At 65.4% G+C, this 17,140-nt stretch overlaps 1 protein-coding gene across 1 annotated transcript; it reads right to left on the bottom strand.

Annotated features, from left to right (window-relative positions):
- Positions 1-324: 324 nt before the first annotated feature.
- On the bottom strand, positions 325-16,404 carry WDR90 (WD repeat domain 90). Its single transcript, XM_032845979.1, is given in 42 exon segments — positions 325-614; positions 1,056-1,140; positions 1,226-1,345; positions 1,418-1,561; positions 1,671-1,801; positions 1,897-2,193; positions 2,196-2,343; positions 4,514-4,685; positions 4,832-4,943; positions 5,042-5,210; positions 5,296-5,486; positions 5,583-5,742; positions 5,916-6,037; positions 6,311-6,413; positions 7,031-7,128; positions 7,462-7,644; positions 7,753-7,884; positions 8,035-8,075; positions 8,153-8,283; positions 8,548-8,676; positions 8,873-9,034; positions 9,387-9,517; positions 9,909-10,039; positions 10,242-10,381; positions 10,558-10,793; positions 11,015-11,131; positions 11,205-11,335; positions 11,420-11,563; positions 11,685-11,803; positions 12,231-12,288; positions 12,361-12,506; positions 12,592-12,702; positions 13,274-13,342; positions 13,734-13,916; positions 14,023-14,108; positions 14,447-14,514; positions 14,602-14,716; positions 14,968-15,138; positions 15,302-15,410; positions 15,501-15,677; positions 15,828-15,919; positions 16,310-16,404. Coding segments are annotated over 42 exon segments (5,574 nt in total). The 5' UTR covers positions 16,320-16,404; the 3' UTR covers positions 325-414.
- Between the last annotated feature and the right edge of the window lie 736 nt (positions 16,405-17,140).

Genomic DNA, 17,140 nt, shown 5'->3' with positions numbered 1-17,140 from the left:
GCACTTCCGGCCCCCCGCCCGCCGAGCCGCACGAACGAACCGAGCGGACCAGAGCGTCCCGCCCGTGCGGCAGCGCCACCGCGCGAACACACTGGGTATTGCAGGCCCGCCCCGGGACCGCCCCCCCACCCCGCCGCCTTGCACAGGGAGCAGGAGGTCGGAGCCTTTGGTGGAGGCCGGGCTGGGGCCAGGGCAGCGGGAGCCTGGAGTGACCAGCTGACCATAAGCCAGAATGCAACACCCACGTTTATTTAAAGTTGACAAGGTAGAGACATAGGAGAGCCCGCAGGTGAAGAGCCCAGCAAGCACCTTCCGTAAGTTCAGGGTCTCGATGACTGACAATCCCAGGCCCTCTGGTGTGGACAGACCCAGGCCTTCTTGGCTCAGCAGGAAGCCCTTGGACGTCCCTGCTTCTCAGTCAGGCAGAGGCCCTGAGCTCAAGGACTGCTCGGAGGCCCGGTGGCCCGTGACTTCCCACACCAAGATGTCACCGTGGGCCACTGAGAAGAGCAGCTGGGCGGGCAGGGCAGACCTGCACAGCTGCACAACGTCGTCATGGCCGGCCAAGTCCCGAGCAGCCCCCGAATGACAGTCCACCAGCCTCAGCACTCGCTCTGGGGGAACACGGCATGGGGCTGGGGCTGGGCAGGCGGAGGGCTGCGCCCACCACACCCCGTGACTGTGTAGCTCCCGGGGCCCAGGGTCCCCGCCCTGTCCTAGTGCTGGGGCCTCTGGAAGAAAATGTGCTCAAAGCCCTGTGTCCTCCACACCCTAGGGACCGCTGCAGCTGGGACCAGGGGCACCAAACCTAATGGGGAGCCCATCGGCTTCCAAGGCCCCAAGCTAGGCCAGTGAGTCCCTCTGCTGAGGCCCTGGGTCTAGGTCCCACAGTCAGCACCTCACACCCCTCATCTCCTGACCCTACAGTGCGCCTGGGCGTGTGTCCTCGCCCCAGTACAGGAATGAGGAACTTGGGGCACTGAGGTGAGACTGGTCTCAGGTGGGGCACGGGCGAGCCCCTCGGCTCCCCTCCGTCCCACTGCACCAGGACTCACCAGCAAAGCCAACGGCCACGAGGTGGGCCCTGGGGGACAGGCTCAGGGACATGGCAAAGAACGGCAGCGGGATCCTCTCCACCACCTGTGGACAGTGAGTGTGAGCCTCCCTTCCCCAGCTCTGGGGCCCTCAGGCTCCCAGGACCACACGGGGCTGGGGGTACACGTGCCTGCTTCTGGTGAAGGTTGTAGAAGACTAGCTCTGGATGCATGCTGAGGCCCGCGCACACCAGCAGCGCCCCGTCCCAGGGGCAGAAGGCCACGAGACAGGGCGGAGGATGGCTGGGAGCCTGGGGAGGAGCACACACACTGCAGTCAGATGGGCGGGCACCCCCCGCACCCCTTGCCCCCAGGACCCTTACCTCCGTGAGGGTGGGCGATGGGGAGCTGAGCCAGTCCACGAGTTCACAGCAGCCCCGCGGCCAGTCGGCGGCCCAGATGCTGATGCGCTGGTCTGAGCTGGCAGCCAGCCACAGGTCGGCCCCCTTTGCCCCGAAGCCTCCATACTGGGTTTGGGGAAGGGCTGGTGGGTGCCTCCCGCCCTGCCCTACCCGATCTCCCTCCCCTGCCAACATCCCCCAGGCCAGGCCCTGCCGGCTCATGAGGCTGCTTCACCTCTTTGCTCGTGCTCTGGATGGTGGAAATGAGAGCGCCCTGGTGGTCACTCAGAACGCGGAGGGTCATCCCTGTGCGGGGGCGGCTCACAGCCACAAGCCCATCCTTGTCTCCAGAGAGGATGGTCTGACCTGGGCCAGACAGGGCCACAACGTTACCCTGCGAGCCCCTGGCCCCCAGCCCAGACGGGTGAGCACACGGAGGCCCCGTGGGCCCCACTGCTCACCATCGGCGGAGTAGGCCAGGGCCGTCAGCGCAGCCCGGTGGGGGTGCATCTTGAGCTCCATGGCAATGCGGGTGACGCTGAAGACACGCAGGGTGCCGTCACTGTAGCCAGCCGCCACCTGCTGCTGCTCTGGGCGTCCGCGGGAGCGGGGTCTCCAAGCCAGACAGAGGCAGCTCTGGGGGCCCACAGGAGGAAGACACGGGCACTCCCCTGGGCATGGGGAACGCGGGCCCAGCCCCAAGGCTGGGATAGACACTGAGGGAGGACACGGAGACCTGGCAGGGCTAGGAGGGGGTCTGGCTCGGCCCTCGGGGCTCCTAGTACCTGGTTCAGCACCTGGAACTGGATCAGGAGCTCCATACTGGCCAGGGACCACACCCTCACACTCCCGTCATCACTGCACGTGGCCCAGTGGGATGCGCTGGGGCTGAAGACCACCTCGTTCACCTGTAAGGAGCCAGCCAGCCGGCCGCGCTGAGGCTGTGGGGCCCTCAGGCACAGGGGAGACACGGCAGCCCCAGGTGTGTTTTGTTTTTTAAAGATTCTATTTTTTCACCTAACTCTACCCCCAACGTGGGGCTCAAACTCACAGCCACAAGATCAAGACTCGAACGCTTGTCGGACCGAGCCCGCCGGATGCCCCAGGTGGTCTTTCTGACGAGGGCACCATCTCCTGCACAAGCCTGCCTGGCCCCAACCACCTCCACGTGGCATCAAGAACCTGTCCTGGCCTCCGTCCCAAGTATCCCCACACGAGACCTGGGTGGGACGGAACCCGATGGCTCACTTGCCAAGACAGCACAGAAGGGACCATTCTGGTTGACCCTAAAAAATGGTGATGTGACGATGGGTGAGGACGTGTCCCCAGAGAGCTGCACACAGAAGGTGGAGGAAGACAGCCCAGACAGGAGCACAGGAAACAGGAGACACAGAAGCCACGTGCCCACAAAGGACAAGAGCATGGTCTAGACTCAGACGTGAATTTCAAGGATAAATGCGAACTCCTAATACGTCATGTGGAAAAAAAGTAACCAGGGGCGCCTGGATGGCTCAGTGGGTTAAAACCTCCGTCTTTGGCTCAGATCATGATCCCAGAGTCCTGGGATCAAGCCCCACATCAGGCTCTCTGCTCAGCAGGGAGCCTGCTTCCACCCCACCCCCCGCCTCTCTGCCTACTTGTGATCTCTGTCTGTCAAATAAATACATAAAAAAATAAGTAAAAAGTAACCAAGCTGTCTGGCTGAGCAGCGGCAGGCCCCTCTGGCACTTGGACCACGACCCCTACATCCATTTCCCTCAGGAGGGGCCCCCAGACTCTGAGAAGGAACAGCCGAGTCTGGTTCTGGGTGAAGCCGCAGAGGGGACCCTGGGACACCTTGTCCCTCCACATGAGAGGGACGTCACCAGTGACCACCAGCCCCGGTCAAGGCAGTAGGACCCAAGGGCACGTGTACCAGCAGGTGAACGGACACGGAGACGCATCTGGCACTGACGCACGCTGTGCTACAGACAACCTGGAGGGCCCCGTGCTCGCGGAGAGAGGGACAGACGGACAGGAATGCCCAGAACTGCTGAATCCACAGCAACAGAGTCGGCCAGGGAGTCCCAGGGGCTGGGCAGGGGGATTGGGGAGGGGCGGGGGGGGCAGGCTGTTTAAAGGGTAAGGGGCTTCCTTTTGGGGAGGGGAAATGCCCCAAAATGGGATTGTGGCGACGCGTCGTGCAATTCTGTGAAGATAACAAAACCACAGACCCCCCAGCAGATAAGGGCTACAGTGTGTACCTTGTACCCGAACACAGAGCTGCCACCAAAAATCCACAAGCAGCACACGCCACTCCCCCATCCAAGTTCCTCTGATGACAACCATTATATCAGAACAAACGAACAGAGATTAAAAAAAAGGAAAAGGATTCAGGAACCAACTCGAAGAACCTGCCCCTGGCCAAAGACGGGGCTTGAAGGGCATCATGAGAAGCCGTGACCGCGAGGAAGCCGGACCCACATTCCCACCCAGCAGTGCGCACAGAGCCTCGCAAACTTGCAGATCCCTGCCGGCGGCCGAGGAACCAAGCCTGCACTCGGGAGACCCGGCCCGGCAGAGAGAGACTCGCCCTCAGCGCCACCTGGAAGAAACCAAGCTCGCGAGGCCGTCTCTCCTGGTCAGGATCCAAGCCGCACCCCAGCAAGCCCCACCGAGCAGGGAGCCATTCTACGAGAACAGCGCCGACGGGCAAGCAGCCCTGGACCAGACCCTGGCCTGGCCTCCAGCCCTCTCGGACCCCAGGAACGTAAGGGCCTAGAGGCAGGTCCAGCTGAGCTGGTGGGAGGTTCCACGACAGAGAAGCTCGTTTTTCCAACAAATAAATTATGAGAAAAAAAGGACAAACTATGAAGGACAGAGAAGGCCAAAAGGCCCGGGTGGGGACGCATGTGAGGCCCGTACGGACGGGGTTAGCACACAGTTCCAGGCTGTCGTCATCTGGGGACTGCCTGGGCCACTTACACAAACCCGCCGGACTGCTGGTCTTGGCCCTGGAGCAAGCCGGGGAAGGGAGGAGCAGAGCAGAGCCCGTGTGGCATACCGCCCTGCCTCTGTCCAGGGTGGAAATGCCCTCACCTTGCTCCTATGGCCACTGATGAGGCGGGTGCTGGTGCCCTCGGCCCAGCTGACATACCAGAGCGTGCCTGCCGTGGTGCCCACCACGCCCATGTCCATGCTGTCGTGGAAGACCGCACTCACGACGGCCCCATCCAAGGTCAGCTCACGCTCCATGAACACGGAGCTAGACCTGGGGTGGGGGGTGGGGGCGGGGGGTTGAAAGGGCGGTGGGAGTCACGGCCCAGGGACCTGGGACTCTGGGGATGTGTCCTGATCTTCGGGCTGCAGGACACTGGCCTCCCCCTCCCCCAGCCCCGAGGCCCACCGGCAGCTCACCTGGCGCGCGAGCCCTCACACCGCAGCTCTGCCACGGCCCCCACCGCCCAGAGGCGCAGCCGCCTGGCGTTGCTGCCACTGACCAGCCGTGCACCCGAACACAGCAGCACTCCTGGGAGGCAGGAGGTGGCATGAGCCCCTGCCCCAGGTGACCAGAGCTCCAGACGAGGTGTCCAGGGAGGGGCCGTGGGGACGCTGTTGGACACCCACCGATTTCACCGTCGTCGGCTTCCCAGGCCAGGAAGCAGCGGCTGGCACTTGTGTCCCAGACACAGACCTGGCCGGCGTTGGAGCCGCAGTACAGCAGAGGTACAGGCCCGTAGCAGAGTGAAGTCAGCTCACCCGCCCTCACCTCCTCGGGGATGGGCACTCGGTGTCCCTGAAGGGACACGAGGGCAGCGGGGGTCAGCAGTGTCCTGGGGCCCAGCCCAACCCCGTCTAGAACAGCCTCTGAACCCTGGCACCTGGAGGCTGACATCGGTCCCATTCCGCTGTAGGAGCCACAGGCTAATGGCACCTTGGCCCACACAGACCAGCTCGCCGGCATCCCAGGGATTAAAGGCCACACCGTGCACTGGCTCCGGGAGGCGGGTGGAGGACAGGAGCTCATAAGCAGCCGTGCTCCATAGGGCCAGAGTGCGGTCACCATAGTCCCCTGGCAAAGACACACGGTAGCTGCATCAGCTGCCCAGGAGTCCCAGGACAGGCAGCAAAGCCCAGAGACCACTGTCCTCCCAATACCCCAACTGACCCAGTGTGACAAGGAGCTCATCGTCTGGCGAAAATGCCAGAGCCTGCACGGCGGTCCTGTGGTAAGAAAGGAAGTGCCGGCAGGAGCCCCCAGGCACGTCCCAGATGCAGATGTGGCAGCGGGAGGCAGTGCCGCGGCTGCCCGAGGCTGAGGCCAGGACCTGGCGGGCAGGGGGGCAGGCAGTCAACCAGAACGGAGTGGCCACAGTCCCACTGCGGTTCTGGCTGGAGGGAAGGCTGGAAAAGCATCCCTCGTCCTGCCCTGGAGGGGAGAGCCGGCTGCGGTTCTCAAGGACCGGCCCTGGGTGGAGAAGGCGGGATGCGGGGCTGGTACCTGAGCACCGTGGCTGAGGGCCAGGGTGGAGATCTCCTCGGGGTGGCCAAGCCAGTGCTGCTGGGCACCAGAATGCAGGTCCTCCACCACCACCAGGCAGCCACACGTGTAGGCAAAGAAGCCTGTGGGCAGGGAGGGCACCCCTGAGCCAGGCCGCTGGGGCCCGTGCTGCACCATCCCTGCTTGCTTCCACAGCCACGGGGCCTCACGCCGGGAAAGCCACTCGGGGGCCGGAACACAAGAGGCTACCAGGAAAAGGCGTCCCAGCTTGGGCTCCCGAGCCGCCTGTGACAGCAAGTGCTCACAGGCTCTCCCCTGGGCCTGTCCCGGGGCCGACAGAGCTGGGCCCTCCCTGCCACGGCTGGGCTGGGAGCCAGGGTGTGCGGTGGCCCCACCTGTATCCGGCTTCCAGACCACGTTGGCGCGCCCGTTCCCGTTGTAGCCCACGACGACCTTCAGCAGCAGACGCTCCATGCCAGTGTTGGACACAGAAACACTCTGCAAAGACACGGACAGGACGCTAGGGTGCCTGCATGGTGCCCAGCCACCCGACCCCCTCCCCAGCTCAACCTCTCCCCAATCAGGCTGGAGCCTGGGATGGAGCCTTGGGAGGTGCAGGCTCCCAGACGGAGACAAATGGCAGGAACGTAGGTCCCAGAACCCACACGAGAAGCCGGCAGAGCGCGAGAGGGAGGCACCTGGCATCGAGGGAGGCTGGGCAGGGCAGCAAGGCCCAGGGCAGACCTTGGGTAGGGCACGGGCACAGGATGAGGAAATGGGAAGGAGCCGGGGCCGAAAGGGAGGGCTCATCAGGACACCACCCAGGGCCACTGTGGACATCTTCAGGACAGCCAGAGCCCTGGCCAGCCAAGCCAGAGTGTAGGCACAGGGTGGAGGAGTCACTTGCAGGGGACCTGTCACCAAGATCTACATCAAAGCCATGTCACCAAAGCTGTGAGCTTTGGAAGCCACCCCAGGGAGACCCCAGGAAACCGAGTTTCCCTGGGGAAAAAGGACACTCCGGGAAACTACCGGGCCATGCCACCCCCACCTCTGGGCCCGTAGGGCGTCTGCTTGTGAAAGGGCCTGCAATGACCCCCCCGACCCCAACTGACCTTGGCCAGCAGGGGGATCTCATAGAGTGCCAGGAAGTGCCTGTAGCAGTCTGGGCGAGCAGAGGAGTGGGCCTGAGCTTTCCTGACGCTGCGAGCACCTGACCGGGGAAGGAAGAGGCCTCGAAACGTCAAAGCACCCACGACCCCTCAGAGACCCCTCCCTGCACACAGTCACCAGGCACCGCTGGGCAGGACACATGTCTGACCCGCAGCAGACCCGGGGGGGTCAGGCAGGCCACACCCCACAGCTAGCCCGGCCCAGATGGGGCCTCGGACGAGCCTACTTGCCCTGCAGCGAACACAGCTTGTCTCACAGAGTAAACCTCAGCCCGTCTGGCAGCTGGGCCTCCCTCAGGCCCCCTGGAGCCCATGCAAGACCGTGGTCTGTCACGAGTGTCCCCACCCCATCCTGCTGCCCCTCTTCTGCTTACTGGACCAGCTATGGGGGTGGGGACCCATGCTGAGGCCCCAGGGGCCCCCTGGAGACCCCCACACCCCATCTCCAGCCCTGCTGGCCTCCTTCACCAGCATGGGCAGGCACGAGGCCTGACGGAGCCACGCGGGGCTGTGGCTCTCCTCAGAGACTCCTTCTTCATCCGACAAGGAGAAGGCACCTGAGGAGAAGGCGGAAGGGAGCGGTGAGAGGAAGGGGCAGAACTCCACTGCCTCCCCGACCGGAGCCGAGATGCGCTCGACAGTCCCTCCGGGGCTCTCCGCCCTACCGTTGTCACCCTTGAGGGACGCCACACAGACACCCGGCTGCAGGGGGGATGCTGGGAACGGCTCGGGCACCTGCTGCCAGGGGAGCCCGTCGGCCCCACACACCGTGTCCTCCAGCTGCCTTGCGTCCGGGCCTGGACACAAAAGAAGCCAGCCTGGGCCACACACCCCCAGTTCTGCACTAGGAACCCCAGGAAAGGAAGGGGCGCCACGCCACCCACAGAGATGGCAGAGCCGGCCCCAGAGATGACCACAAAGCCTGCCCCTGTGGTGGGGCCACTCACTAGTCTTGCAGGTCGGGGCGGCCGCAGGCGAGTCTCCAGCACTGCAGAGGCAACGAGAGACCGGGTAGGAAGAGGGTAGCAGAAGGCCGGCAGACACAGCTCGAGGGCAGGCACTTGCCTTCCTGAGGGTGACCTCTCTGGGGGACCCAGAATGTCCCAGAGGAAGATGGCATCCCCCACGCTGAGAAGCTGCTGCTGGTCAGGGCTGAAGCCCACGGCGTGTACGGGCTCTGAGTGGCCAATATACACCTGGGGGCAACGGTAGTCACACAGAGAGACCCTGGAAGCACAGCTACGGCGCCACGGTCCCTCAGCACCGGGCGGGAGTACTGCTTCCCGCTGCAGGATGGCGACGTATCCTGCAGGCATGGCTGCGAGGCCCCTGAGCCGCCAGACAGGGGTGGGAGGAGGCGGCTCTCAGGGGCTGCAGGCCCCAGCAGGCACTGGGGAGCAGGGGGGTCTCGTCCGCCCTCCCTCCCACCCACCTACCGGGCACCTGCCTGTGGACCCCACCTGGCAGCTAGGGCAGGACTTCGTCACGTAGTCCCACACCTTGATGGCCCGGTCAGCGGCCATCAGCAAGAAGCGGGCGTCCCTGCTGAGCGCCAGGGAGGGGCAGGCCACAGCATGGACGCCTGGCAGCTGCAAGAAGCGCTCTGGTCGGTGAGGAGAGACCAGAAATCACAGACCCCCCAAAGGGAAGTCTCCCTTTGCGAGAAATGCCACTTCCAAGGAGCAGCAGGTGGCCCAGGGCCACCCTCCTTGTGGCCCTGCAGGCACTAGAGCTGGAGTGTGGAGGGAAGAGGAGATTACACGCTGACCACAGCCCCGGGCTCACCTCCCGGACCACACGGCCCGACGCGGTATCCAGCACCGTGACTGTGTGAGAAGACGTGGACACCAGCAGGTGACTAGGAGGTCCGGGGCCAAAGCAGATGGCCACAGCCGAGTCTAGGAAGCTGCTGGCCGGGTCTAGGGCACTGATATCGATCCGCAGCAGCTGGGGGAGGGCAGCAAGTTGCCCCGGGCCCGGCCTCCAGGCAGAGCGTGGACCCCCAGAGCCCGAGCACAGAAAGGGAGTCGCCTCAGGCACCCGCTCGGCAGTCCTGCCCACCTGCGGCTTACACATTGAGTCCAGGCAGCAAGGGTCAGACCCTCTCGGGGTCAGCGTGACCTCCCACCTGCCCCCTCGACTCCCTCGCTCTCCACCCAGGACCAAGGAGAGGCCCTGTCCCTCTCTACCACCCTCCACCCTGGAGGGACCAGAAGAGCCACATGTCCCCGGCGGGGGACACATGCAGGGTGTGCTGGCCAGGCCAGCAAGGACACACAGAAGACTCCAGCTCGCTCACCTCCTCTAGGCAGCCTGCGTTCATGACAGTCACCACGTGCTTGGAGGGGCCCACGAAGGCCAGCAGGCGGCCATCCCCGCTAACTGCCAGGGCGTTGGGGGTCGGGTGGGCGTCCCGGCACACCACGTTAGCTGCCGGAGCGTGGGGGCACAGGGTCAACTGGGGGGGACCCAGACCTACCCCAAACTGTGGGAACGGACACCAGTGGGCACGAGCCACAGCTGGACCAGCTGGGATTCTTCCTGGACCACGGCCAGCTGCCGAGGGACCACCTGCTGGCCCAAGTTACTACCAAGTGGCCACAAAAGGGAACACACATGCTCGGCTGACCCGACCCCCACCCAGTGCTCAGGCCATTCGCGGCAGGGCTGGCACAGACCCTCACTGACCTTTCATGCTGGGGGGCGCTAAGTTCTAAAACCACGCTAACCCAGGAGCTGCGGGCAATGGGCCAGCCCCGCCCCACGGGGACGGGACAAGGACATGGTCAGGAGGCTGGAAGGGGCAGCGTGGGGGCCTGACCTGCCACACGCAAGACGCGGCATGGGGCGCTGATGCACTGGTACTGGGCCAAGGTGCCCGAGGAGCAAGAGCTGAACAGGAGGCTGCCGTCGGGGCTGGTGGCCAGACCGGTGACGGGTCCTCGGTGACACCTGCACCACACAGGGACAGCCGCTGCCCTGGCCCCAAGCCACACCACCCACACCTCTCCCAGCTGCTCCTGACTTAGCTCCCCGGGGGCGGCAGAGGGCTGGGGCTTCTGTGCACGACCCTTCCCTGCCCGGCCCCGCGGCCCACGTGCCGCCTCCGCTTCCGCCTCGGGGGTCTGTGGGGCCTGAGCCAACGGGCACCCACCTGTGCTCCGCCAGCACCTCAGCAGCCTCCAGGCTGAAGGAGCGGATGGCTCCACTGCTGAAACCGCAGAACAAAGCTGGCCGCGTGGGGTGGAAGGCGACGGTACACGGGGCCTCCTCAGGGGACCTCAAGTCATAAAGCTGAAGGGCGGGGTCCATGAGGCCGGGCAGGGACGGGGCTACATGGGCTTCAAGAGCCTGAGAGCCCATCTCTCCGGGTGGCCCCAGGGGCCCCCAAGGCTCCACGGCTGCCTGCACCCCACCCACTGGCCCTCGGGCCCTCCCTCTGCGATGGCACCCTTCTGGCCGCACCCCACCTGCTGCAAGGTCACCAGGTCCCAGACGCGGACAGTGTGGTCCTGGGACACCGTGGCCAGCTGGCCGCGGCTGCCCTCGGTGGCCAAGGCCAGCACCGGAGCGGTGTGGGAGCGAACCAGCACGCTGTACTCCCGGGACGGGACATCCAGGAAGCCCAGGAGGCCGGAGGACGTGGCGGACAGCACACGCTGACCGTCGGGGCTGATGCACACCGAAGTGACTGGGCCCTCGTGCTCTGCACACAGTGTGACTCAGTGAGCTCCCGAGCCCCCGCCACCACAGAGGCAAACCCACCTGTCTGTGGGCCAGGACAGGCAGGCTCCCCGATGACCACCACTCCTGGCCTCAAGACTCGACCCCCCCCCGAAACCCTGGGCTGAAGTCTAGCCAGGGGATGACCCAGGGACACGGCCCTCCCACGCCAGCTCCGATGCCGGGACGGCTTCGCGGTCCCACCTGCCTCCAGAAGCACAGAGGATAAGTCCAGCGGCCAGAGGCGCAGGTAGCCGTCCTCAGAGCCCACGGCGCATACGGCCTGGGACACGCTGAGGCTGCTGATGGAAATGCCAGGGCCTAGGGGGTGGGCAGGGTCAGCCCACAGCATCGGCGCAGCTTCCCCCACCCAAGTAGCAAAAGACCCCCCTACCCGAGCTGAACATCTGCTTCTGTGAGACGGGGCCGTCAGGGGGCCGTGCGGGCAGGAGCCGGCGTGCGTGCCGCACAGCCATGCGCTGGGGGTCGATCTCCAAGATGTGGCCACTACGACTGCACACGTAGCTGCTCCAAGAAGTGACAGGTGAGGGCTGAAGGGACAAGTGCGAAGGGGACCCAACCAGCCACGGGAGTGAGGGCAGGACTCACAGCATATGGCCATCCTGGGCCTGTCCGAAGGCCAGACCGGTCAACTCCAGCACACGGTGCTCCCCCAAGTCCACAGGGCAGGAACGCAGCTCCCCCCCTCGCAGCCGCCACAGCCGCACACTGCCCTGCCCGCACGATGCCATCCTGCAAGGCAGAAATGTGATGCTATGAGGGGCCCCAACCCAGGGAGCAGCAGGCTCTGGCCCCATCTGGGCCCACGGGCCACCAAGGTCTTATTCCTGCAGTGCAGGGACAGCATTGTCACCTGCTTTCGTCAAAGGAGGCCACGTCAAATGCCTGGATGTCAACCCCGGTGTGTGCCTTTGCCAGAAGGACTGCCTCACCGCCTCGTCCCACCTGGGCTGTGCCCCAGGCCAGCACCACCTGCAAGAGGCCCGTACTGAGTGCCCGCAGCCCACCCCCACCCTGCTCGGCCTCCCCCAGGCCTCAGCTCTCCTTTTCCACGCAAGAGTGCTAGATGGCCAGAATAGTAAGTGTACCCTGGGCTTCTACACTGGAGGCTGGGCCCATCTGTCGGAAGAGAGAAAACCCCGAGCTCCAAGCAGAGACGGGCCTGTCCTGAAACATGGGATGCTTCCAACACACCCGACCTCAGGAAGGCGGACACGCCAAACGCGGCCCGTGGTGAGAGCAGGCAGAGCACCAACTCTGAGCGTGGGCCTGAGAGCACGGGGCACCACACGGGGCACACAGGCCAGGGGGCTCGGCAGGGGAGCTCTGCTTGCTAAGTGCCTGGACTCTGCCTGCAGCCTGGCACGGCCATCCCAGCCCCCCGACCCGGGCCTGTTACCGTCCTCCCGTGGCGGTCCCTGCCGACGCCGCAGAGCAGCGCCCCACTGTCGGAGAAGCTGCGGACAGAACGGAAGCAGTGAGCGTGGCTGGGGCTGGCCCCCCACCCCTCGACGAGGCCCCATGCCCACCTGAGGGAACAGAGGGCATGGGCTGGGCTCTGGAACAGGGACAGGCACTCCCCGGTCTGGAAGTCCCAGAGGCGTAGCATGCTGGGAGGCCTGGCCTGGGCCGAGGCCAGCAGCAAGCCGCTCCCATCCAGAGCCAGGGCAGAAACCTGGAGGAGGCGGCACGTTGAGGGGATGGAACGGCCCTGGGCCCGCAGGCATGAACCTCCCCTGGGATAGGCAGGGGGTGCCCACCTTGTCCGTGTGGCCAAGGAAGCAGCGCTGCTCCCGGGTGTCGAGGCGCAGGACGACGATGGCCGCGTGGCAGGGATATACCACAGCAGCGCCGTCCTTGGTCCACAGGGCCTGTGCACAGGGGCCAGACCCAGACGTCCCAGGCTGCTCAGCCTCCGCCCGCCCCAATCCCAGCACAATCCCCGCGTGTCAGGAGTGTACACACTCATGCAGGATGTCCCCAAACCCTGTCTGTGGTATTAGAAACTCCGGAGTTGAGGTAGAGAAACACCAAGACCCACAGACACTCAGACCGCGTCTAGAAGGACCCGGCAAGCACAGGGCCGCAGACCCAAAACCGGTGCCCACACCAGCCCCGCACACCAGACAAGCATCAGAGCCTCACAGGATACATGCGAGCTCTCAGGTCTAGGGACGCTCTTGCACCTGGGCCCGTGTCACACGGCCTGCGCTCGGGACAGAAGGAACGGACACTGGGATGGGACACCCACGCTTCCGCCGAGCGAACGCAGAGCCGTGTGCAGACACAGGGCCGGGAATCCGCGGGGTGTGGGGAGGGACTCCACACCCTGAGGACGCTTAGACGTCCACGTAACCACACTGGGGAAACACAAGCTTTTCCCACTGCCCCCTCTGTGTGACTGACACTCATGCGGCCCAGCAAGAGCACAGGACCCCTCACCCATTTGGTGGTGTGGCCCCCAAAGCCGATGACTCCCTTGAGCCTCAGGACGGGATCCGGGAGAAGGCTCTGAAACAGGCAAACTTGCACTGAGACCCCAGGAGGTGAGGCTCCTGCCCACTAGGGCCCCACCAGCCCATGCTGGCTCCTCCCTCCTGAGAAGCAACATAGCTGCACCGGGGCAGGAAGCCAGGACCTGGCCTCAGTGCCAGACCCTTTGGGGAGCCCAGCTCCGGCCCCTGCCTGCAGCCCAAGGCCTCCACGGATCACCTGGTGCCTCCGGACCCTTTGCGGGAAGAGACTCTCGTCCAAAGCCACCTCCTGCCCGTGCTGCTTTCCATGGGAAGGCTGGATAACGACAGGTTTCAGAGACCCAGCAGACCTTCCCCACACCTCATCTAGGCCTCACCCACGTTGGTGAAACGGCTTACCCCTCACCTTCCCCGGGGTAGGCACTGACCTCGTGCACAGCCACACCCTCCGGGGCCACGGGCACCACGGTCCGCTCAGGAGCGGGCATGTGAACACCCTCCGGCCTGGCTGAGGGCTCTTGGCTACGGTCACTGGGGCCATTCACACTGGGGAGCTCTGAGCGCTCACAGAACACGCTGACTTTTGGAAGGGGCCTGGGCTCCGAGGGGGCCTGACAAGACAGCAGGGGCACAAGGGCCTGTCAGCACCCTGAGGCTGCCACCCCCCAGCCCCGCCCCCAAGGACACAGGAGCACTCACGGCTACGGGGCCAAACGCCTGCACCACAGAGGGCACGCGGTCCTGGAGGCGATTGCTGAAAGCCACTGGGTGAGAGAGAACCTGCGGCGCGCGCCCCAGGAAGTCTGGAATACAGCCAGAGGCCACAGGAGCCGCTCAGCAGAGGGTACAAAGGCCTGGGGAAAGCACGGTCCCAGGGCCTCGCCCACTCCTGCCAAGCCACAGCCGCAGGCCACTCTCCTACCCCGGGCCCCAGAACGCCCTCCTAGCTGGAAAGGCTGAGAACACCAAGCACCTACACCTCCCCCACGGAGCCGGCATCTCAGGACAGCCTCGAGGCGCGCCCTGGGCCCTGTGGGTACCCCCCTGCCAGGGTCGCCACCCCCACTATCAACACCCCCTCCCACAGAACTCCACGCCCCTGCAGGCCGGAGCCCAATCCCTGCTGCCCTCACAGGCCCACCTGCCTCAGGAGGCGAAGAGCTCTCCGGAGCCGGCTCGGAGGACACTCTGAAGCTGTCTCTGGGAAACCTAGACAGGGTGGAAGGAACGTCAGCCTCCAGCGGCCAGCCCGCCGTCCCTTCACCGGCCTCCCGCAGGATGGGCGGAGCCGCTCACCGGATGTGGACATAGTGGTCACACCAGCTCTCCCCCTTTGGCACCGGGAATGCCATTTCTCGCGGTACAGGTACGACAGGCAGCTTCGCCCGCCGCGCCTCAGCAGCGCTGACAGCTACAGAGGACAGAGGACAGAGCCAGTCCAGGGAAGGAGGCCCACCCAGCTCCCTCTTGCAGCCCAGGCGAGTCTCGACACCAGACGCCACCAGCCCAGCCACAACCACCCCCTGCCCCCGACAGGTGCCTCGGTTGCTGGGGGGCTCCAAGACGGCACAGCACAGGCGTTTCTGTCGTGGGCCCGGCTGTCAGCCCCTCCTGCTGAGAAGGAGAGCAGGAGCAGGCCGGGGGCATCAGCACGGCACTCACCAGGGTCAAAGCACAGGTCGCTGGTGTAGAGACTCTTCACCAGCAGACTAGCACACAGCCTGACGCTCTTGAGGTGGCCGTAGCGCCGGTTCAGGTACAGGAGCAGGACGTCCCGCAAGTCCAGCTGTAGGCATGTCCACCGGGTACCAGAGGGAGCGACACCGGCCGGCTCTGGAGAGCGTGAGCCGAGATCAGCGCCCACAGTCTCACCAGCCAGCTCACGGCACTCTGTACTTGGCCAGCCCCAAGCACGGCATGCCCCCCACCTCCCTCTCTGCTCTCAGGCCACCTCTCCAGGGCTACCGCCCCCACTGACGCCCCATTTCGGCATCACCTTTTAAAGAAAACCCAGCCTCGCAGATGAAGGGAAACTGCAGCCACGTGGCCGTAGACTTGAACTCCTTGAAGAAGTTGGAGAAGGACACACGGATGACCTGGCTGTCCTGCAGGGCACAGCACGACCATGAGGAGACGAGAGCGGCTGCGAGCGTGCACCCCCAGCCCTGCCGACCCCACTCTCCCAAGCTCTGCACCTCGGTGGCCACATCCAGGTGGATGACAAAGTGCTTGGCTGGCAGGGGCTTGAAGAGCACGTACAGGTACCGGCCCGTCAGCCCCAAAGACTGGGTGCTGGTTCTGGGGAGCTGGATGTAACTGCTGGCAGAGACAGGACCCCGGATGCGGTACACGGTGCACTTCAGAGTCTTATCCTGAAGACAGAGAACGGAGAGGCAGCTCGGTCCACCCAGGGACGCCAGGAAGGGCACCACCGGCGTGACCCTCGGGTGGTTCTAACGGGTTTCTCAGGAGGGCTCAGACGGGGTCCCCACGGCTGCTGCCGGCCCCCGGGGCCCACTTACGGTCACAAGAGCCACATCGCCCTCCTTAGTGGACCGCTTCCACTCGCCCACCTGGAAGTGTCTGAAGACGTCGAGGAACGGGTGCTGCCACACTGGGGAGCCAGGAAGGTGTGAGGACCCCCGCGGGCGTGAAGGCGCGTCCCCAGATGCCAGACCCCCGCCAGCGAGAAGGGGCGTCGCGCGGCCGGGCTCCACACCTCCCAGGGAGGGGCCAAAGCCTGGGCCTGCGCTCCACCCGCCCCCATCTCCGCGCTGCGACAGCGATACTGTGCGCATCCCGCGTCCTCCCGCCGACCACGGCCTCCGCAGCGCGGACTACCTCCCGCCCCGAGCTCCGTCCCCCCGAGGCGGACCCCCGGTCTCCGCCGCGCCGCCGCCCCGCCCCCGGCCCCGGCCCTCGCCGCCCCGAGCCCCGTTCCCGCCCCCTCCCGCACCGACACCCTGCCCCGGCCCCCGGGCCCCGGCCCGCCGCGCGCCAGTACCTTTCGCCATGGCGTAGCCGCTCGCACTTCCCGCCTCGGCCGCCGCGCGCTCCACGCAGGGCACGCAGCGCGCGCTTAGCAACGGCCGCCTGGCAACGGCGCCACGCCCCCCCCGCCCTGCGCACGACGCCACGTGACCGCGACGGGGTTGGACGCGCGACGGCGCGGCGTTGGCCACGTGATCGCGGTGCGCGCAGAGCCGGGTCGTGTGACCGCGGCGGGGCAGGACGCAGGCAAGGCCCGCGGTGGGCGGTGTCGCGTCCCGGGGCCTCTGCGGCCACTCCCACGCCAGCCCCCTGTGGCGATGCCCTAGCGCGGCCGCGGTGGGGACTAGGCATGTGCGTGGCGCTCTGGGGCCCGGTCTGTATGGGGAAGGACACGCACCCGTGTTTATGGGAGTGCGTTTGACAGCGGCAGCCCGCTGGGCTCCACCCTACGGCCTGCAGCCCTCTAGCGCCCACATCTGATGTGCTCCACTCTGGTCCGCAGGCAGTGCCACCCACCGGAGAGGCAAAGCGGTGTCCCTCAGAGCCACTCGGCCCCGGGGGGTTAAGACACAGGACTAAGGGGCACCTGGGTGGCTCAGTGGGTTAAATCCTCTGCCTTCAGCTCAGGTCATGATCCCAGAGTCCTGGGATCGAGCCCCACATCGGGCTCTCTGCTCAGCGGGGGGCCTGCTTCTCTCTCTCTCTCTCTCTGCCTGCCTCTCTGCCTGCTTGTGATCCCTGTCTGTCAAATAAATAAATAAAATCTTAAAAAAAAAGACACAGGACTAAGCATGGGGAGATTTGGCCCCACTCCTGGGCCTCTGGGACGCTATCTCCGGGCCAG

This window comes from Lontra canadensis, unplaced genomic scaffold, assembly GCF_010015895.1.
Source record: "Lontra canadensis isolate GAN:19392208 unplaced genomic scaffold, GSC_riverotter_1.0 scaffold171, whole genome shotgun sequence".
Taxonomy (NCBI): domain Eukaryota; kingdom Metazoa; phylum Chordata; class Mammalia; order Carnivora; family Mustelidae; genus Lontra; species Lontra canadensis.
The sequence above is the reverse complement of the archived record's forward strand: the minus strand, read 5'-3'. Positions and strand labels throughout refer to the sequence as shown.